This window comes from Carassius auratus, chromosome 45 (genome assembly GCF_003368295.1).
Source record: "Carassius auratus strain Wakin chromosome 45, ASM336829v1, whole genome shotgun sequence".
In the NCBI taxonomy this organism is placed as follows: domain Eukaryota; kingdom Metazoa; phylum Chordata; class Actinopteri; order Cypriniformes; family Cyprinidae; genus Carassius; species Carassius auratus.
The window spans coordinates 8,389,635-8,405,470 of record NC_039287.1 but is presented as its reverse complement, the minus strand read 5'-3'; the positions used below and the strand labels follow the sequence as shown (position 1 = coordinate 8,405,470).

Sequence of the window (15,836 nt, the reverse complement as noted above, 5' to 3'; positions counted from 1 at the left end):
GCTGTCAAAACACAGAAGTTATAACTACAAACCGAGTGACCTCACTGTAATGAAACATACTTTTCAACAAGGATGATGTGTGTCCTGTTATTGCTGTGCGTTTGCACAAGCTGTCTGTGTTGTTTTAGCACCTGCTCCATGAAAATAATTTAGCAAATTAGGTAGGTAACGGTGCAAACGCACTCCCAAAATATATCCTAAACATAAATCACATGGAATATATCTTGTGTTTTATTTTTTTTTACAACTCGATAACCATAATAAATGGTTCTTGATAATTAAATAAAGAAATTAGAAATATTACTGGGGGGCGCGGGTTTCACTGTGAAACTGAAGACTTTGCTATCACAGGAAGAAATGACATTCAAAACAGTTATTTCAAATCCTAATAATATTTCACAATCATACCGTCTTTACTGTATACTGATCAAATAAATGCAGTCTTGGTGAACATAAAAAACTTTTTAAAATCTTACCAACCCAAACTTTTGAATAGTGGTGAACTTACATTTACTGTTCACAAACTCACCTTGATGGGCATCTTGCAGTACTCTGTAAGCTGGGGAACATCGAATACAAGACGACGCAACAGCTGCTGTAGCATTGATGGCCGCAGATGCCTGGAGGAAGTATAAATAACATCAGATGATACCTAACCTACATTCCAGCAATTTCTAATCAATTTCAAGTGGTATTTACATGCAGATGGCCAGTAGACATTCATCAATAGCATCTCTCTGGGCCTTGGTGAGTGATCGGCCCTTTGAGAGGCGATAGATAGTGTGCAGCGTGGTGTCAACGAGCATTGCATAGTGCTCAGTGTGAGCGAATAGATGAGCACAGCGGGTCAACAGAGGGAGCACTGCGGATCCAATGTAGCGGTTCATGGCCAGCGCTGTCTCTGTGGATCTGAGCACCTCCTGATGGATGCAGATTAACATGAAAAACAAATCATCATGGAAATAAGTTGAATGCATACATTTTTATAATGATTAAATTAAAACAAATTAAAAAAGAGAAAACTTTAATAATACAAAATCACGAAATACATTCTTAATTTTATAGCTAAATTAAATCCTTTCGATATTCATTCAGTGTCTACTTTTTGCCTTTACTGAATCACTGTATTAAATGGTTGGCATTACATGAACATTCTGGGCTTTTTCACACAAAGCATGATAAATTTATGTCTGTGACTTTTCTCTTTTTTGCTTTGCAAAGCACACTTACTGAGTCCAGGGAGGCTGAGGCTCGCAGATCTGGCAGGAAGCCCACCTCCAGCAGGTGCATCAAGAAGCTTTGGTCGTCAATACCATAGACACGGTCCAGGAAAAGCACCATGGGTGCCTTGTGCTCCGGACAGAAACTGGCATTCATATCTGGCTCTGTCACAGTGCCATCTAACCAAACGCGAGAGTTAAACAAAATGACATTAGGGTTATAATGACTGCGGAATGAGGAGCACAGATAATGAAACACGTCGGGATGAAGATGACATTGACAGAGTAACAGCATCAATCAATCTTAGGCACATAATGGGTTTCAGAGATTATGTCTTCAGACTCTTTCAAAGGCACCTAGTAACATGTACAAACCTTTATTGACAACCGGCATTTTGAGTGGAATACTGATAATTCCAACCAAATCATTAGTGGGAACTAAGGAACGGAGGATGGCCCGGATACGCAGAGCTTCACCTTTGCCTTTGTTTATAAGCTGTAAAACAGCATTGGTATAATATTAAAGTGAAGCCATGTACAGTGCAACAGCATTATACTGAAGGAAATTTCAAGTTTTGCCCCTAGCTTTGTAGATCAATAAAATGTGGCAGAAATGAGCACTCACATGCATCTCAGGTGCACAGCGACCCAGAAGATCAATAAGGGCTGAGTAGAAGGACATAATAGAGTTGCCCATGTGGGCGACCTCCTCCTCCTCTTCATCCTCTCCGATGCTGTCAAAACAAAGAGTGAACATTCTTATTTTTAGTCATGCTCGCTCAATCCTGAGTCAAAGCGTGGGGTGGTAGGACATCTCAAACTACAACTCAACTTTCCAACTCAACACCTAACATAAAACGGAGCATTTGAGGGAAGAATTCAGTAGTCTTACGTGGGTGCAGCCCCCTCGGGTAAGTTTGGCAGATCTAAAGTAGGATCTTCTGAGATTTTGATGGCTTCCTTCATGGCAGCGAGTAAACCTTGCCCTCCCTCTCCTCTGAGAGCAGGTCCAAAGCACTCCGGACGCCTGATCAAAAGCTTTACCACTACATTAGCGTTCTCTTCAACACTTTCACCTACACAATAATAATAAAAAAACAACCTGAATTATTATGAATGAATTGTTTTCCATTAACCAAGACACAAAACAATGAAAACTCATATTTGTGGTAAATTGGACTAACCATTAACAAAGACAGCAAACCGTAGGAAGGACAGATAGCGTTCTCCTTCTATTGGGTTCCAGCCGATATCTGGGTATCCCCTAGCAATGAGCATTGGGCAGTTCTGTAAGCCGCAGCCTGCCAGATATGTCACCACCTGAAAACACACATGGACAGGGTCCAAAATTAATGGCACTAAAGTTTGGCTTAGCCAAATTTATTTGGCAACCATTCAGCAAGTAACTTTATAAGGTATTACAACACAATACATCAATTACCATAGCTTGATCCACATGGCTTTTTAATCTTATGACGCTCTAGTAAAAACTCAGTGACTGTCACAACTTTTCTACCTCAATGGAAAATATACCATCACAAGTTTATTTAGGGTGCCTGAATTGTTGCTGCTGCGGTTGTTGTTTTTCATCCAGAATTATGGCACACACAGGATAAGGCATATTCCTTCAAGTTATAAAGGATCAAAATGTAATATTTTTCTATATATCTTCTATATAAATCAATTGTAATATTAAAGAATTGTATTAGGCTCTGTCATGTAGAGATGATGCTGTGCTGTTACTGAACTGTTACCTTCTCTAGATCAGGTTCTTCAAGTGCCAGAGCTAAACTGTTGTTGTCCATAACAGAGGAAGCAGCCACATCTAAAGGTGTGGAGCCTCTCATGGCTGGGCATGCTAGAGAAATAGGAAACCAAGATTATTTCCATATGACCAATAGGGACAGCAGATTTTTAATAAGGCAAATCACCAACAGATGGCAGTCTTTCCTTTTTTTTCAACTACAGTAGTTTTCCCTTCCTCTTGTCCATGTTATAATATGCTATGTTTTAAACGTATAGAAATAGTCATCTTCAGTTAAGGAATTATAAAGAGTTATAATCGTTCCCCAGTTTATGTAAATAATTTGTATTATTATGGTTTACAACCATACATTTCAGCATATTTGGTTGGATTTCTGATTACAAAATTCTGCTGCTTTGCACATACCAATCAGCTGTAATAATGATAATAATAATAATAAACTGTAGCTGCATAACACTATCTATGCAACAAACTGTTAACATAAAATTGTACATCTGTGGATACGGCCTTATCTTCATCTGATCTGTCCTGTCCCGTCATTGATCTGGGGCTGATAAGGCCTACAGTATAAAGGGGTGAGTGGGCTCTCAGCTGCTCATTAATGTGCTGTTATAGGAAACCACTCCTGCAGAGTCAGGTGCTCTTAGATGCACAAGCTATTATTCACAGTCAAAACAGCGCACTGTGCAGGGTTGCCAGATCTCGCTCTAAAAACAAGCTATCTGATCTTATGCAACAAGCCTAACATAAATGACTTTCCCAACCAACATTAGCAATGGTTTTGTTATCAGGAAGGTGTTTATGGATTGAAATAAGGAAGGTTTATGGATTTTTTTAAAGAAAGGATGTATTCAGCTGATAAAAAGTGACAGTAAAATCATTTCTAATGTTAGAAATAATTTCCATTTAAAAAATAATATATATATATATAAATATTCTTTGAAGGAGCATGTGACTGGATTAATGACTGATGAAAATGTAGCTTTACAATCTCAGGAATACATTGAATTTTGAAATATATTCATATTTAATTTTATTAAAAGCTTCTGTGAGCATATGAGACTTCAAAATCATTAAAAAATATTACAGACCCCAATCTTTTGAATGGTAAATCCTTAATCTCTCCTGCATAAATGCATGGCTATGGGGAAAGAAAAGTGTGTGCTTCTGTGCATTAATACATTATTTATACATAACACAGGGGTGTAACTACCCAATTTTTATAGGGTATGTAACACAACTTTTGTCTTTCCTCTTTAAGTTGCTGTTCTCTGCAGTGTACGTATGTGCGCCATATCTCTTTTTTTTGTGCCCACAGCTAGAATTAGAAAACTCAAATACGTGAGTGTGTTTGTAAAATACCGGTAAGTAAAAAAAGACAATAAAATAAACAAACTGGCACTTTGATAAGCAGACATGGCAACACACAGTGTGATTCAGCCCTGCCTGATCTGCATCCCTGAAGAACTGTGTGTGTGTTTGAGTGTGTGATTACCCAGCCCCACACTGCTGTTCTCCAGGAGGTAGCTCAGGTGGTCAAACATAGCCTTCTGGTTCTGACGGCTGATGCGACAGAAGTAGCACAGGAAGCGACAACAGCTGGCCACCATCTTGGGGAAGGCAATCTCCTGAGAGTTAAAAACAGCATTCATTTCACCTCTGCACAGACGGAGATCGTTTCCTTCACACTTCAAATTAATCTTTCACCTTTTTCACATGCGTGTCCTCACACGGTGGCTAAATGTGTGTAATGTAACATACTCTAGATATCGAAAGAACCCCCCCAGACAGACTGAAATATGAGACGTGAGGCTCCACAGTTAATACAAGCCTCTATGTTGTGTACTTAATCTGAACAGGGAATATGGTGACCCTAAATGTCTGGGACCCACATCCCATTGCGTGAGACCTGTTTAATGAGGCTGCCAAGCAGAAATGAGAGACACTGTGGCAATGTCATATCTGGCATAGTCAGTGTCATAGTAGACAACCGACAAACCTCAAAAAGGACTGGAATGAGAAGTGACCCATTCCTGCTGTTCTTGTCTTAGCTTTCGCCCTATTGCCACCCCTAATGCATAAGGAGGTATTAAGCTGTTAGACATGACACACCGTAGCTACTTTATCTTCCCATGTATTATGTGATATCCCTCTAGATATGGTGTTTAGTTTAAGAAGGTTTGGATGCACAAGTGTCCAATTGAGTCATGGGATCTTACGATCATAAACATCTATCTAAAGTCTACACATTTACATTTGTGCATTTAGTAGACACTTATCCAAAGTATGGCTCAAAAGAGTACCTTATTCTTGTCTCCCCCCAGCACATTGACCATGACCTCCATTACTGTCTCATGCATGCCAAGAACACGCATCAGATTTGGATGCTGGTAAAACACTTTGTTGTTCATGATGTCCCTGAGTGAAAGAATAAGACAAACACTTTAGAGGATGTAGCAGAGGATGTCAGACAATGGTTGATATATATATATATATATATATATATATATATATATATATATATATTTTTTTTTTTTTTTTTTTTTTACTATTTTGTCTGTATAAATGTCAACTTAAACAGTGAGTGCGTGAGAATTAGATGATGGCAAGCGCAATCTAAATGTACAAATAGAAGAAATGATGATGCACAGTAAAATACTGACCAATAACAATAGTGGTATGGTATAGATAAATCTATTTCCCTAGCAGGATGTAGGAAGATAAGTCTGGAAGATGAAATTTTACCCCAGGCCATCAATCATGAGCTGGCCCTCCTCTTCTCCCATGCGGACGCTAAGTAGTGAGCGGATCTGGCCCAGCGAGGCCAGCAGGTTGATCGCGTCCTCTACAGACTTGTCACTGACAGTGTAGCTCTTCCTCAAGGCCCTGAGCAGCTCACCGATGCCATCATACTGCCTTCTCAAAAGGCTGAACATGCTGCGGACCAGTGCTGGGTCTTGGATCTTGCACTCCTGTGCCCAGGTGACCATAGTTTGTGATATCAGCTCCTTCAAGTTGGCTGAAGGAGACAAAAGCAGGTAGAGTGAGATAAAAAAATGTTTTTCCTTTAGTCATTCTTAATTAGATTTTTGCAGATACTGAGGCACTGAATACAGATTAGTGTTATAACTGCTGTGTTGTATTATATTGCATAAAGCATAGTAATATTAATAAATTATTAAGGTTATATGGAACAGTGATTACTAATATTAAACTAAAAATGGCCCCTCATGTAGAAGAGTTTTCAAACCTTTGCTCTAGTCATGTGTTAGGACTATTAGTGTACTGTATGTCGTTTACATCTATTAATATTTTCTATTCACAAATTGCCCTGTGTGCTGTTCTTAGAATAGCTGCTCTAATCACATACTTCTCTCATCAAGAGAGTGCAGCACTGGTGCTTTTTATACAGCATCTACAGATTACATCCATTTTAATACGCACCTTTCCTCCCGTGGCTGGTAACATGATTAAAGTCTATGCTAATGCACTAGCCATTTTAATACCCATTTTTTTTGTTGCAGATTTGGAGCTCATAACTTTCTTTTTATTTCAGAAGATTAATAAAACAGGCACAGTACAATTAATGTTTTTGATCATAAGTTTATCAATTTATTTTTTACTGTTAGGACTAAAATATATAACTTAATAAAAATAGTATGCGGGTAAAAACATTTTTTGTCTAATGTTAATGTATTTTCCATTTGATGTTTACATGGTTTCAACAAGTAATTAATGCCATAATATTTTTCCATGTTTATTGACACCAAGTCATACATTATAACTGTTGTTAATAGAAAAAACATTTATGTTTAGCTATCTTTTTGTTGATTGATTAATTGATTGGTTGATTGACAAAGGCATTGCCCTCCTTAATGAAAATACATCTACTTAACAACATTTAGGTCATGATTTATGAAATATTTTTCATAGCATTTTAGTACTAATTTTGATCTACTTCTTTGGGAGTGCAGCTAAACTTTAAACACATTTGGTAAGTTAAATAATGTATGTTTTACTTAATAACTTGCAAGGTTTTTTTTTTTTATGTTTGCACAGCTTGGTTTAGAATGTTCTGGCCCTCAATAGAGTCTTTGTAGCCAGATACAGCAGAACAAAATGCATAATAAACAGTAACAAATAAAAAACCACTGAAGAATCTTTTTTGTCACAAGCCTTACTGGGAGCAGCCTGTTCTTGCTCTGTTGGTTTTTCCTCCGTTTTTTGGGGGCGACCTTTAATCTTGTATACCAGGGACATTAGGCGGCCTTTAAGAGATGTGTCCTGCTCCTCCTCTTCCTCCTCCATAGGGATGCCTGTGTATATATGCAAAGATGACTGTATCTGATTATTTGTGTTATTTTTCAATTAGGCAGAACAGGCTGTAGGTTGGCAATTTAAACTTGCATTTAAAGAACTCGAATGTAGTGAGAAATAGGGTGAGACTGGAGGTAAACAATAGAAAGAATGGATAAACATATACCACAGTGGAGTCGCAGGTCATCATGAAAGCTTTGAAGCTCCTCTTGCAGCTCCTCAGGGCAGGTGCAATCATCACCAGCACTGAAGTTCAGCAACATATTTATCTGCAATTATAATAAATAAAAACAATTATAATATATATATGCTGCTTGAGGAAACCAAAACTGAGAAATAATCTGATATCTTTATTTTTTATATGATGGAACATGAAATATAGATTTCATAACCCCAACCTTTTACAGAAGTTATATAACATTCTAATGGAAATCAGATGTATCTGTAAGAAACCTTTCTATTGCACTTGTTACAGACACAGACCAGTTTATTTCTGACATGAGCTTGCGATGGCCACATGAGCTAAACTACACAGGGTTTTCTCAGTTAGTAGATGTGGTGTGCATTTAAAACAGGGGGAACTGTTCTGCCAAGCAGGAAAAAAATGGAGTGGGTGCAAAAGATGCATCTTCTAAGTTAGCGAAACAGTGGTTTAATTAAAAAAATAAACATGAATAATTCTGGGAAAAGTCCACTCTGACTTAGTCTTAAAGCTGTGCTCAGCACAAATCAAAAGACAACAAGTCAAAACCTTGGCACAGGTTTATTGGTAGTACTGTTGTGCATTTTCAAATAAAAGTCCAGGATCTGTTCTGAGGCCAAGGTGTTTGTTTTCTCGCCTCCATTCACAAGGATGTAGTTTGCATACAGAAATTAGGGTAACACTTTAGAATAAGGTTCCATTAGTTAATGTTAGTTAACTACTTTCGTTAACATGAACTAAGCAAGAACAATCCTTCTACAGCATTTATAAGTCTTAGTTCATGTTAATTTCAACATTTACTAATGCATTATTTAAATCAAAAGTTGTGCTTGTTAACATTAGTTAATGCACTGTGAATTACCATGAACTAACAATGAATAACTGTATTTTCATTAACTAACATTAACGAAGATGAATAAATACAGTAATAAATGTATTATTCATTGTTTGTTCATGTTAAATAATACATTAACTAACATTAACTAATGGAACCTTATTCTAAAGTGTTACCATTAGTAGTAACAGCGACAGCAGGAGAAACATTACTCTGTCAGCAGATTTTTTTTGTAATAAATCCACATACATGTGCTCAAGACAGATAGAGGCGTCTTTCATTAAAGTGTTCAAGTGTCACTAAAGGTCTTTTCTGGACATTCTGAGATCTATGAGGAATGAAGCTTCATGTGAGTCTATGAAGAAGGCTTACCTGCTCTTGGGGAGGTGAGCGAAACTCTCTTGTCTTCTTGGCAGTGACAGCAGCTGACATGTTGAGGGCTAGCATCAACTCGTTGTAGCGGAACTTCTGATTGTATTGCAGCTTGGACACAAATTCATCTGAGAAGGCCACTATAGCCTCAATGCGCTGCTTCAGCTCACAGTCACAGAAATAGTGCAGCAGTTCACACATCTGCACAACAAACAAACAATTACACAAAATCACTCGTAAGAACCCATATATTCAGTAAAGAAAACACACACATATCTGTAATGTTGTTTAGAGGTACAGTTGAGGTTAAAGGTAAAAAAAATTTGTTGGAAATATAAACCTCCACAGGAAGATTTTATAGTTCACAAACTCATTCATACTCAAATCAAATGCACTTAACTGATTGGAATATACAAATTAAGCCAATATTTTGATTTCCAGAAATCTGTATAAGACCACTGCCATATTAATCAATACTTTGGGATTTACGATATTCACTGCACTTAAACAATGTGCATGTCCAAATAAATTTGGGTGAAATTATAAGGTATCCATTATCATGAAATTACTGTAACATCCAGATTCTGACTTGTAGAACTCATAATTACGACTTTTACACTCCGACTTGTTCTGTACCACCTGACTGCTGTGTCATCATGCAGAAACTCAACAACTCAAAATGGCAGCAGTTTCTGCAGTAAAATGTTACTTTTTTTATTATTATTTGGGGTACTGAAATGTGTTTATGCGCAGTTTAAGGTTAAAAAACACGTTGTTTTCCAAATACTGTAAATACAACTATCCAGTGCTTTGTGATTGGCCTAATGCCTCAAGCGTGTGGAAATTTTACGCCCATTGTCCTACTGTGATGTGTGTTCTGGTCAGAACACCGGCGAGACAAGACAAAAACAAGAAAACCCATTACAACTGAGCCATTTGTTGCATCCAGTGGGGACATAATTAGGGATTATTATGACTTATACTGTCTTTATACGCATTGCATTGTGCCATGTACACATTAAAACCATGTCTTTATTTTTGATTGGAGAAACGACAAACAACAAGCGCATAGAAATGGATTATTCCAATATTGAGGATGTGAACAGTTCCTTGCAGAACATTCAGGTCATCTAGTAATTATGGTAATTACAACATCATCATTATATTTTTTATTCCTTACTTAAAAAAAAAGTTTTTAATGAGTTATTAATGATATAATAAAAAATGAATAAAATGCATTACATTTCTGTCTAAAGTTATCAGTAAGTCAAAAGCAAGCATAATCTAATCACAGAAGAACTTGTAAACTTTACCTTAGGCCTTAACCACAATATGGACATAAATTGCAAAATAATATGAATGCAAATGACAGATCATAATCAATAAGATAACAAGTTACTCACCTGCCGTTTGACTGATTCAGGCAAGCTTTTCTCCAGGAGACCCTTAGAAGGCTGCTTGGCCTCTTTACTCTCTTCCTCCCCAGCCTCCACAGCCTTCTCTTCATTACTGGTTGCCTCCTCTTTCTCGGCTCCCTTTTCTGCCACTGCTGTCTGTTCCTCCTCCTCCTTACGGTCCCCAAACACACTGGGGTCAATGAGAAGCAGGATGGTCCTTACCTCTTCACTGGTCAGCGCCCCCATTATCAGCAGGGTGCCAATCAACTTGAGAATCGGCACAAACTGATACTCAACACTTCCACCCACAGGATCTCGAATGTGGGCGCCTCCACCCTGCACGGCTTCCGTAAGCATGCTCATGGCTTTCTCCTTCAGGATACCCAGGGGGATCTGTGGGCTGAAGAGAGGCTGATCGCGCTTGGGGGTAATGAAACACGGAGGGGTGAAGTTGAAATGAGGGGCAAGTGAAGTGCTCAAGCCTACGCCAGGAAGAGAGTGACGCTTAGAGTCGTCAGGGAAGAGGCGGATGCTCCTCGTCTCTTCTGTTACTGGGATTATAAACTCGTTGTTCATCATGAAATGGGCCTCTTTGGCCGTCTCCAGGTGAATGCTGATGAGGACATCGTAAAAGCCTTCACGCAGTTGACCAGTCAGGTACTGGTTATCAATGGTGTATAAGAGCTGCGATTGGTCAAGATGGCTACAGAGGGCATGAGCAACGCGGGTGTTGCCCAGGGCGCATAGGGCGCAGAAGAGCTTTAAAGTGTGATAGTGGAACTGCCGTAGATCTTCATTTTCTGATAGTTCCATGATGTCGATACACCTATGGTGTGGCGAACAGAAAGTAGGTTAAGATCTTCATTCAAGCCTGCAGGCATTGGAGCCAAATGAGCACTTAAGGGGTTTTATTTCAATGTAAGGTCACATTTCAAGGATCACAAAGTTGCCAGTCACTGCCTGTGAAAAACAGATTAAGTTATGCATCACCTGTTCTCCTCTGGTATATGAACAGCCATCATCTGCAAGGGCTCTAGACACTGCACCACCCAGCCATGCCTCTCACTCACACGGGCCACCTCCACCGTCAGGAACGTGTTGGGCATTCTGCTCCACAGCACAGACACAAGTGTCTGCACATCCAGCCGAGGAGGACACTGGGGCTCTGGGTTTCTTTGTAAACTCTTAAAGATGGCCGAAGACAGGGGCATTGCATCCTATGTGAGGATTGATGCAGATAATGTCAGTGAATTATAATGTGTGAAATGGAGGAACTTTAAAACATTCATTGTATAGACTTACTGGGATTTTTGGAAACTCAAACTGGAAGAGGTTGGGACTTGTGGGTTGAACAAACACAGCAGGGAAGAGCTTCGTGTTAGGCTCAACCTAAGATAACGCAGAAGAAACCATATGAAGTCTATTCTGATAGGTTTACTTTTGCTCTACTTGGACAAGCAAGTGTTGCACTCAACTTAGGATCAATTTAAATCCAGACTGCTCAGACATGATACAGCCTTTTAAATATTTGCTATTGTGAGTCTGATTTAAAATTAGAGCCTTAGGCAAACTAAGAATAGAAAAGCATAGAGCTTAATTAAAGCTACATTGCGCTAGCCATAATCAGCTCTGTAGAAAGTCTCAGTCAAACCAAACTTGGGAATTACTTTCCACATGCTTTACTTTTCATTGAAATAAAACCCCTTATAATTTGCCCAAAAAGAAAATTAGATTGGAATTAACTAAAAACGCAACAAGTGATCATCTGAATATGCAAGCATCTATATCCATACATTGTGAAAAGAGTAGTATGTATGTATGGTTAGGAGTTGAAATTACCTGGTATGCAGTAGGCAGATCTCTCCCATTGGCAGTGAATGACACCAGGCCTGAGGCCAGGTCTATGCAGCAGCCGATCTCCAGATCAGTGTTACTACGGCCTGTGGAGCCGCTGACAACATCACCAGCGCAGACCATGTAACAATTACTCCTCCTCACACTGAATTAAAAGAGATGACAAAAAGACAACAGACAGATTCAGTCAGAAGAAATTTCCAATATGTCTGGGATCTATGTTGGAGTACGGTGAAAATAGCTACGTGAAAACGACAGTAGTCTCAAATATTGGGGTTTCTTTTGGAAGTGTGAACCAGTGTTTTGAACTGACCTCTCGTGAACACGTCCCCGCTCATCTCCCAGTGTGACAGTGACGGTGCGAACTGTGCCGAGGCTGAAGTACTTGCTGTAGTAGTGGTAGTCTGGTGTCACCCAGCCCACCCAAACGGACGATGGATCTTGTCCAGCAAACACTCTCACAGAATAAAAGTGCTTAAGCACAAATACATCAAAAGTCAAATGAGTACAATATTAAGGTTCTTGTATTGTTCTCAAATGTTAGCTTTTACAAAGTGAGGAGTGTTAATAATTAGTGTTTGTTTGTTTTTTTCTTCTTTTTTTTATCTTTTTTTTTTTACCTTTGTAATGCTGCCACAATCAATCTTGCCTCCATCATCCTTCTTGGCTCTTTGGTCCTCAGCGATCACCTCATTGATATCAGTTGTCTTCCGAAGGCCAGAGTAGAACTCAACAGGCATGCTTAGACGACAACAGACCATGTCATCATTGCTGGTCTGGGTCCCATATGTCTTGTGTGTTACCTTTAGACATGGAGGTGTGTCCACAGTCCCATCTATTCTAGTAACCTAAAGAAAAAAAGATGCAGTTTACAGAATCCATCCTAGTATTTTTCAAGAAAGTAAAAAGAGATACAGTAATTCACAACCTCTATATGTACCTCAATATGGGGATGGTCCTCTGGTACATTAAAAAATGTAGGCAGGCGTTTGCTGAACCACATGGTGACCTCTCGATTCATGTTGACAGCAAAGGGTTCAAAGCCTTCCTGGAGGCCACACATAGTGTAGTACTTAAAAGTACTAGCGTCTTTTCCTAAATTCATGCGGCCAATTTGGGAAAGACCCAGGCTGCACACTGGGATGAATCCTATGGTGACAAAGGTCAGTGTGTATCAATTTGTATCAATAAAAAAAAAAATGTCTTTGTTCCTTTACTTTCATTTTGATAATAAGTGATTTTCCTATCTATATGTATAATATATTACAGATGCTTTGTGTTTATGATGAAACCTGTCTGTTTACCATCTTCAGTTTCAAAGTCGGCAAAGCAGAGCTCGGAGCCCTTGTTGGTAATTAAGATCTCTCCATTCAGGGTGAATATCATGGATTTGTCCTCCATGTTGATCATGCAGCCCACCACATCTCCTTTATTCCAATTCCTCCCAAAGAAATGACTGCCCATATGAACCCGTCGGCCCTGGAAGCAATTTTTAGATTCAAATCATGTATCATTGACTAAAACAATATTAGAAAACATTATTCTTTAGAATAAACAGAATATACTTCTATTATGTTCTATTCTATTTTCTTCTATTATGTTCTATACATTTTAAAAGTCTTTGAGTCCAGACTTAATTTTTAACTCCTCTGTTGTTACTTGTTCCAGCATAAAACATAATAGACCAACGTGACAGTATCAGATAATCACCCTGTAGCCATCAAAGACGAAGGACTGGTCATCTAGTCCCAGTTCTTTATCAGGTCTGCATCCGGGCCGTGCCCAACCCACCCGCATGTCACCTCCGGTGAGCGCCTCAAACTCAAAATACCACTTTCCTGTCTTCACAGCGAAGGTCTTCTCCACACGGAAGAGACGGAAGGATTCAATGCCTTCCTTCTCTGTGTGAGCAGCTACAGAATTGGAAAATAGGTGAAATTTTAGGAAAGGGAAAAATATGAACACTTATAATTTTCAATATATACATATATATATATATATATATATATATATATATATATATATATATATATATATACACACAGGTCCTTCTAAAAAAATTAGCATATTGTGATAAAAGTTCATTATTTTCCATAATGTAATGATAAAAATTTAACTTTCATAGATTTTAGATTCATTGCACACCAACTGAAATATTTCAGGTCTTTTATTGTTTTAATACTGATGATTTTGGCATACAGCTCATGAAAACCCAAAATTCCTATCTCAAAAAATTAGCATATTTCATCCGACCAATAAAAGAAAAGTGTTTTTAATACAAAAAAGTGAACCTTCAAATAATTATGTTCAGTTATGCACTCAATACTTGGTCGGGAATCCTTTTGCAGAAATGACTGCTTCAATGCGGTGTGGCATGGAGGCAATCAGCCTGTGGCACTGCTGAGGTGTTATGGAGGCCCAGGATGCTTCGATAGAGGCCTTAAGCTCATCCAGAGTGTTGGGTCTTGCGTCTCTCAACTTTCTCTTCACAATATCCCACAGATTCTCTATGGGGTTCAGGTCAGGAGAGTTGGCAGGCCAATTGAGCACAGTAATACCATGGTCAGTAAACCATTTACCAGTGGTTTTGGCACTGTGAGCAGGTGCCAGGTCATGCTGAAAAACAAAATCTTCATCTCCATAAAGCTTTTCAGCAGATGGAAGCTTGAAGTGCTCCAAAATCTCCTGATAGCTAGCTGCATTGACCCTGCCCTTGAGAAAACACAGTGGACCAACACCAGCAGCTGACATGGCACCCCAGACCATCACTGACTGTGGGTACTTGACACTGGACTTCAGGCATTTTGGCATTTCCTTCTCCCCAGTCTTCCTCCAGACTCTGGCACCTTGATTTCCGAATGACATGCAAAATTTACTTTCATCCGAAAAAAGTACTTTGGACCACTAGGCAACAGTACAGTGCTGCTTCTCTGTAGCCCATTTCCTGCACACGCCTGTGCACAGGGGCTCTGGATGTTTCTACTCCAGACTCAGTCAACTGCTTCTGCAGGTCCCCCAAGGTCTGGAATCGGTCCTTCTCCACAATCTTCCTCAGGGTCCGGTCACCTCTTCGCGTTGTGCAGCGTTTTTTGCCACACTTTTTCCTTTCCACGGACTTCCCACTGAGGTGCCTTGATACAGCACTCTGGGAACAGCCTATTCGTTCAGAAATTTCTTTCTGTGTCTTACCCTCTCGCTTGAGGGCGTCAATGATGGCCTTCTGGACAGCAGTCAGGTCAGCAGTCTTACCCATGATTGCGGTTTTGAGTAATGAACCAGGCTGGGAGTTTTTAAAAGCCTCAGGAATCTTTTGCAGGTGTTTAGAGTTAATTCGTTGATTCAGATGATTAGGTTAATAGCTCGTTTAGAGAACCTTTTCATGATATGCTAATTTTTTGAGATAGGAATTTTGGGTTTTCATGAGCTGTATTCCCAAATCATCAGTATTAAAACAATAAAAGACCTGAAATATTTCAGCTGGTGTGCAATGAATCTAAAATATATGAACGTTTAATTTTTATCATTACATTATGGAAAATAATGAACTTTTATCACAATATGCTAATTTTTTTAGGAGGACCTGTATATATATATATATATATATATATATATATATATATATATATATATATATATATATATATATATATATATATATAAACATTTAAACTCACTCTCCTGATCAGGTGGGTCTATGAAATATCCATATCCAACCAGAGTACGGATGGCCTCTCGAAGACTGTCTCTGTTCGATTTCTTAGTGCGTTCATCTAATAAAGCATATGGCACCAGACGAGGATTACGACGGTTTTTCAAATCCTTTGAATAAAATGCAGAAGAGATGATAAATAAGGGTATTCATTTTACACATTTG

The 15,836-nt window shown here is 38.8% G+C and overlaps 1 protein-coding gene across 1 annotated transcript in view; it reads right to left on the bottom strand.

Annotated features, from left to right (window-relative positions):
• The window catches only part of ryr3 (ryanodine receptor 3), a 65,003-nt gene that overhangs the window by 26,857 nt on the left and 22,310 nt on the right, over positions 1-15,836 (bottom strand). The window contains exons 25-48 of the mRNA XM_026233304.1: positions 15,637-15,781; positions 13,673-13,875; positions 13,267-13,441; positions 12,903-13,111; positions 12,583-12,810; positions 12,276-12,436; positions 11,948-12,107; positions 11,411-11,497; positions 11,099-11,325; positions 10,115-10,934; positions 8,712-8,912; positions 7,469-7,571; positions 7,167-7,301; positions 5,731-6,004; positions 5,289-5,403; positions 4,481-4,613; positions 2,975-3,078; positions 2,405-2,540; positions 2,113-2,296; positions 1,846-1,954; positions 1,596-1,716; positions 1,231-1,400; positions 700-920; positions 530-620 (exon numbers count right to left, since the gene is read on the bottom strand). Of these exons, the coding sequence (XP_026089089.1) occupies positions 530-620; positions 700-920; positions 1,231-1,400; positions 1,596-1,716; positions 1,846-1,954; positions 2,113-2,296; positions 2,405-2,540; positions 2,975-3,078; positions 4,481-4,613; positions 5,289-5,403; positions 5,731-6,004; positions 7,167-7,301; positions 7,469-7,571; positions 8,712-8,912; positions 10,115-10,934; positions 11,099-11,325; positions 11,411-11,497; positions 11,948-12,107; positions 12,276-12,436; positions 12,583-12,810; positions 12,903-13,111; positions 13,267-13,441; positions 13,673-13,875; positions 15,637-15,781 (4,512 nt within the window). The remainder of the gene's footprint in view (positions 1-529; positions 621-699; positions 921-1,230; positions 1,401-1,595; positions 1,717-1,845; positions 1,955-2,112; positions 2,297-2,404; positions 2,541-2,974; positions 3,079-4,480; positions 4,614-5,288; positions 5,404-5,730; positions 6,005-7,166; positions 7,302-7,468; positions 7,572-8,711; positions 8,913-10,114; positions 10,935-11,098; positions 11,326-11,410; positions 11,498-11,947; positions 12,108-12,275; positions 12,437-12,582; positions 12,811-12,902; positions 13,112-13,266; positions 13,442-13,672; positions 13,876-15,636; positions 15,782-15,836) is intronic.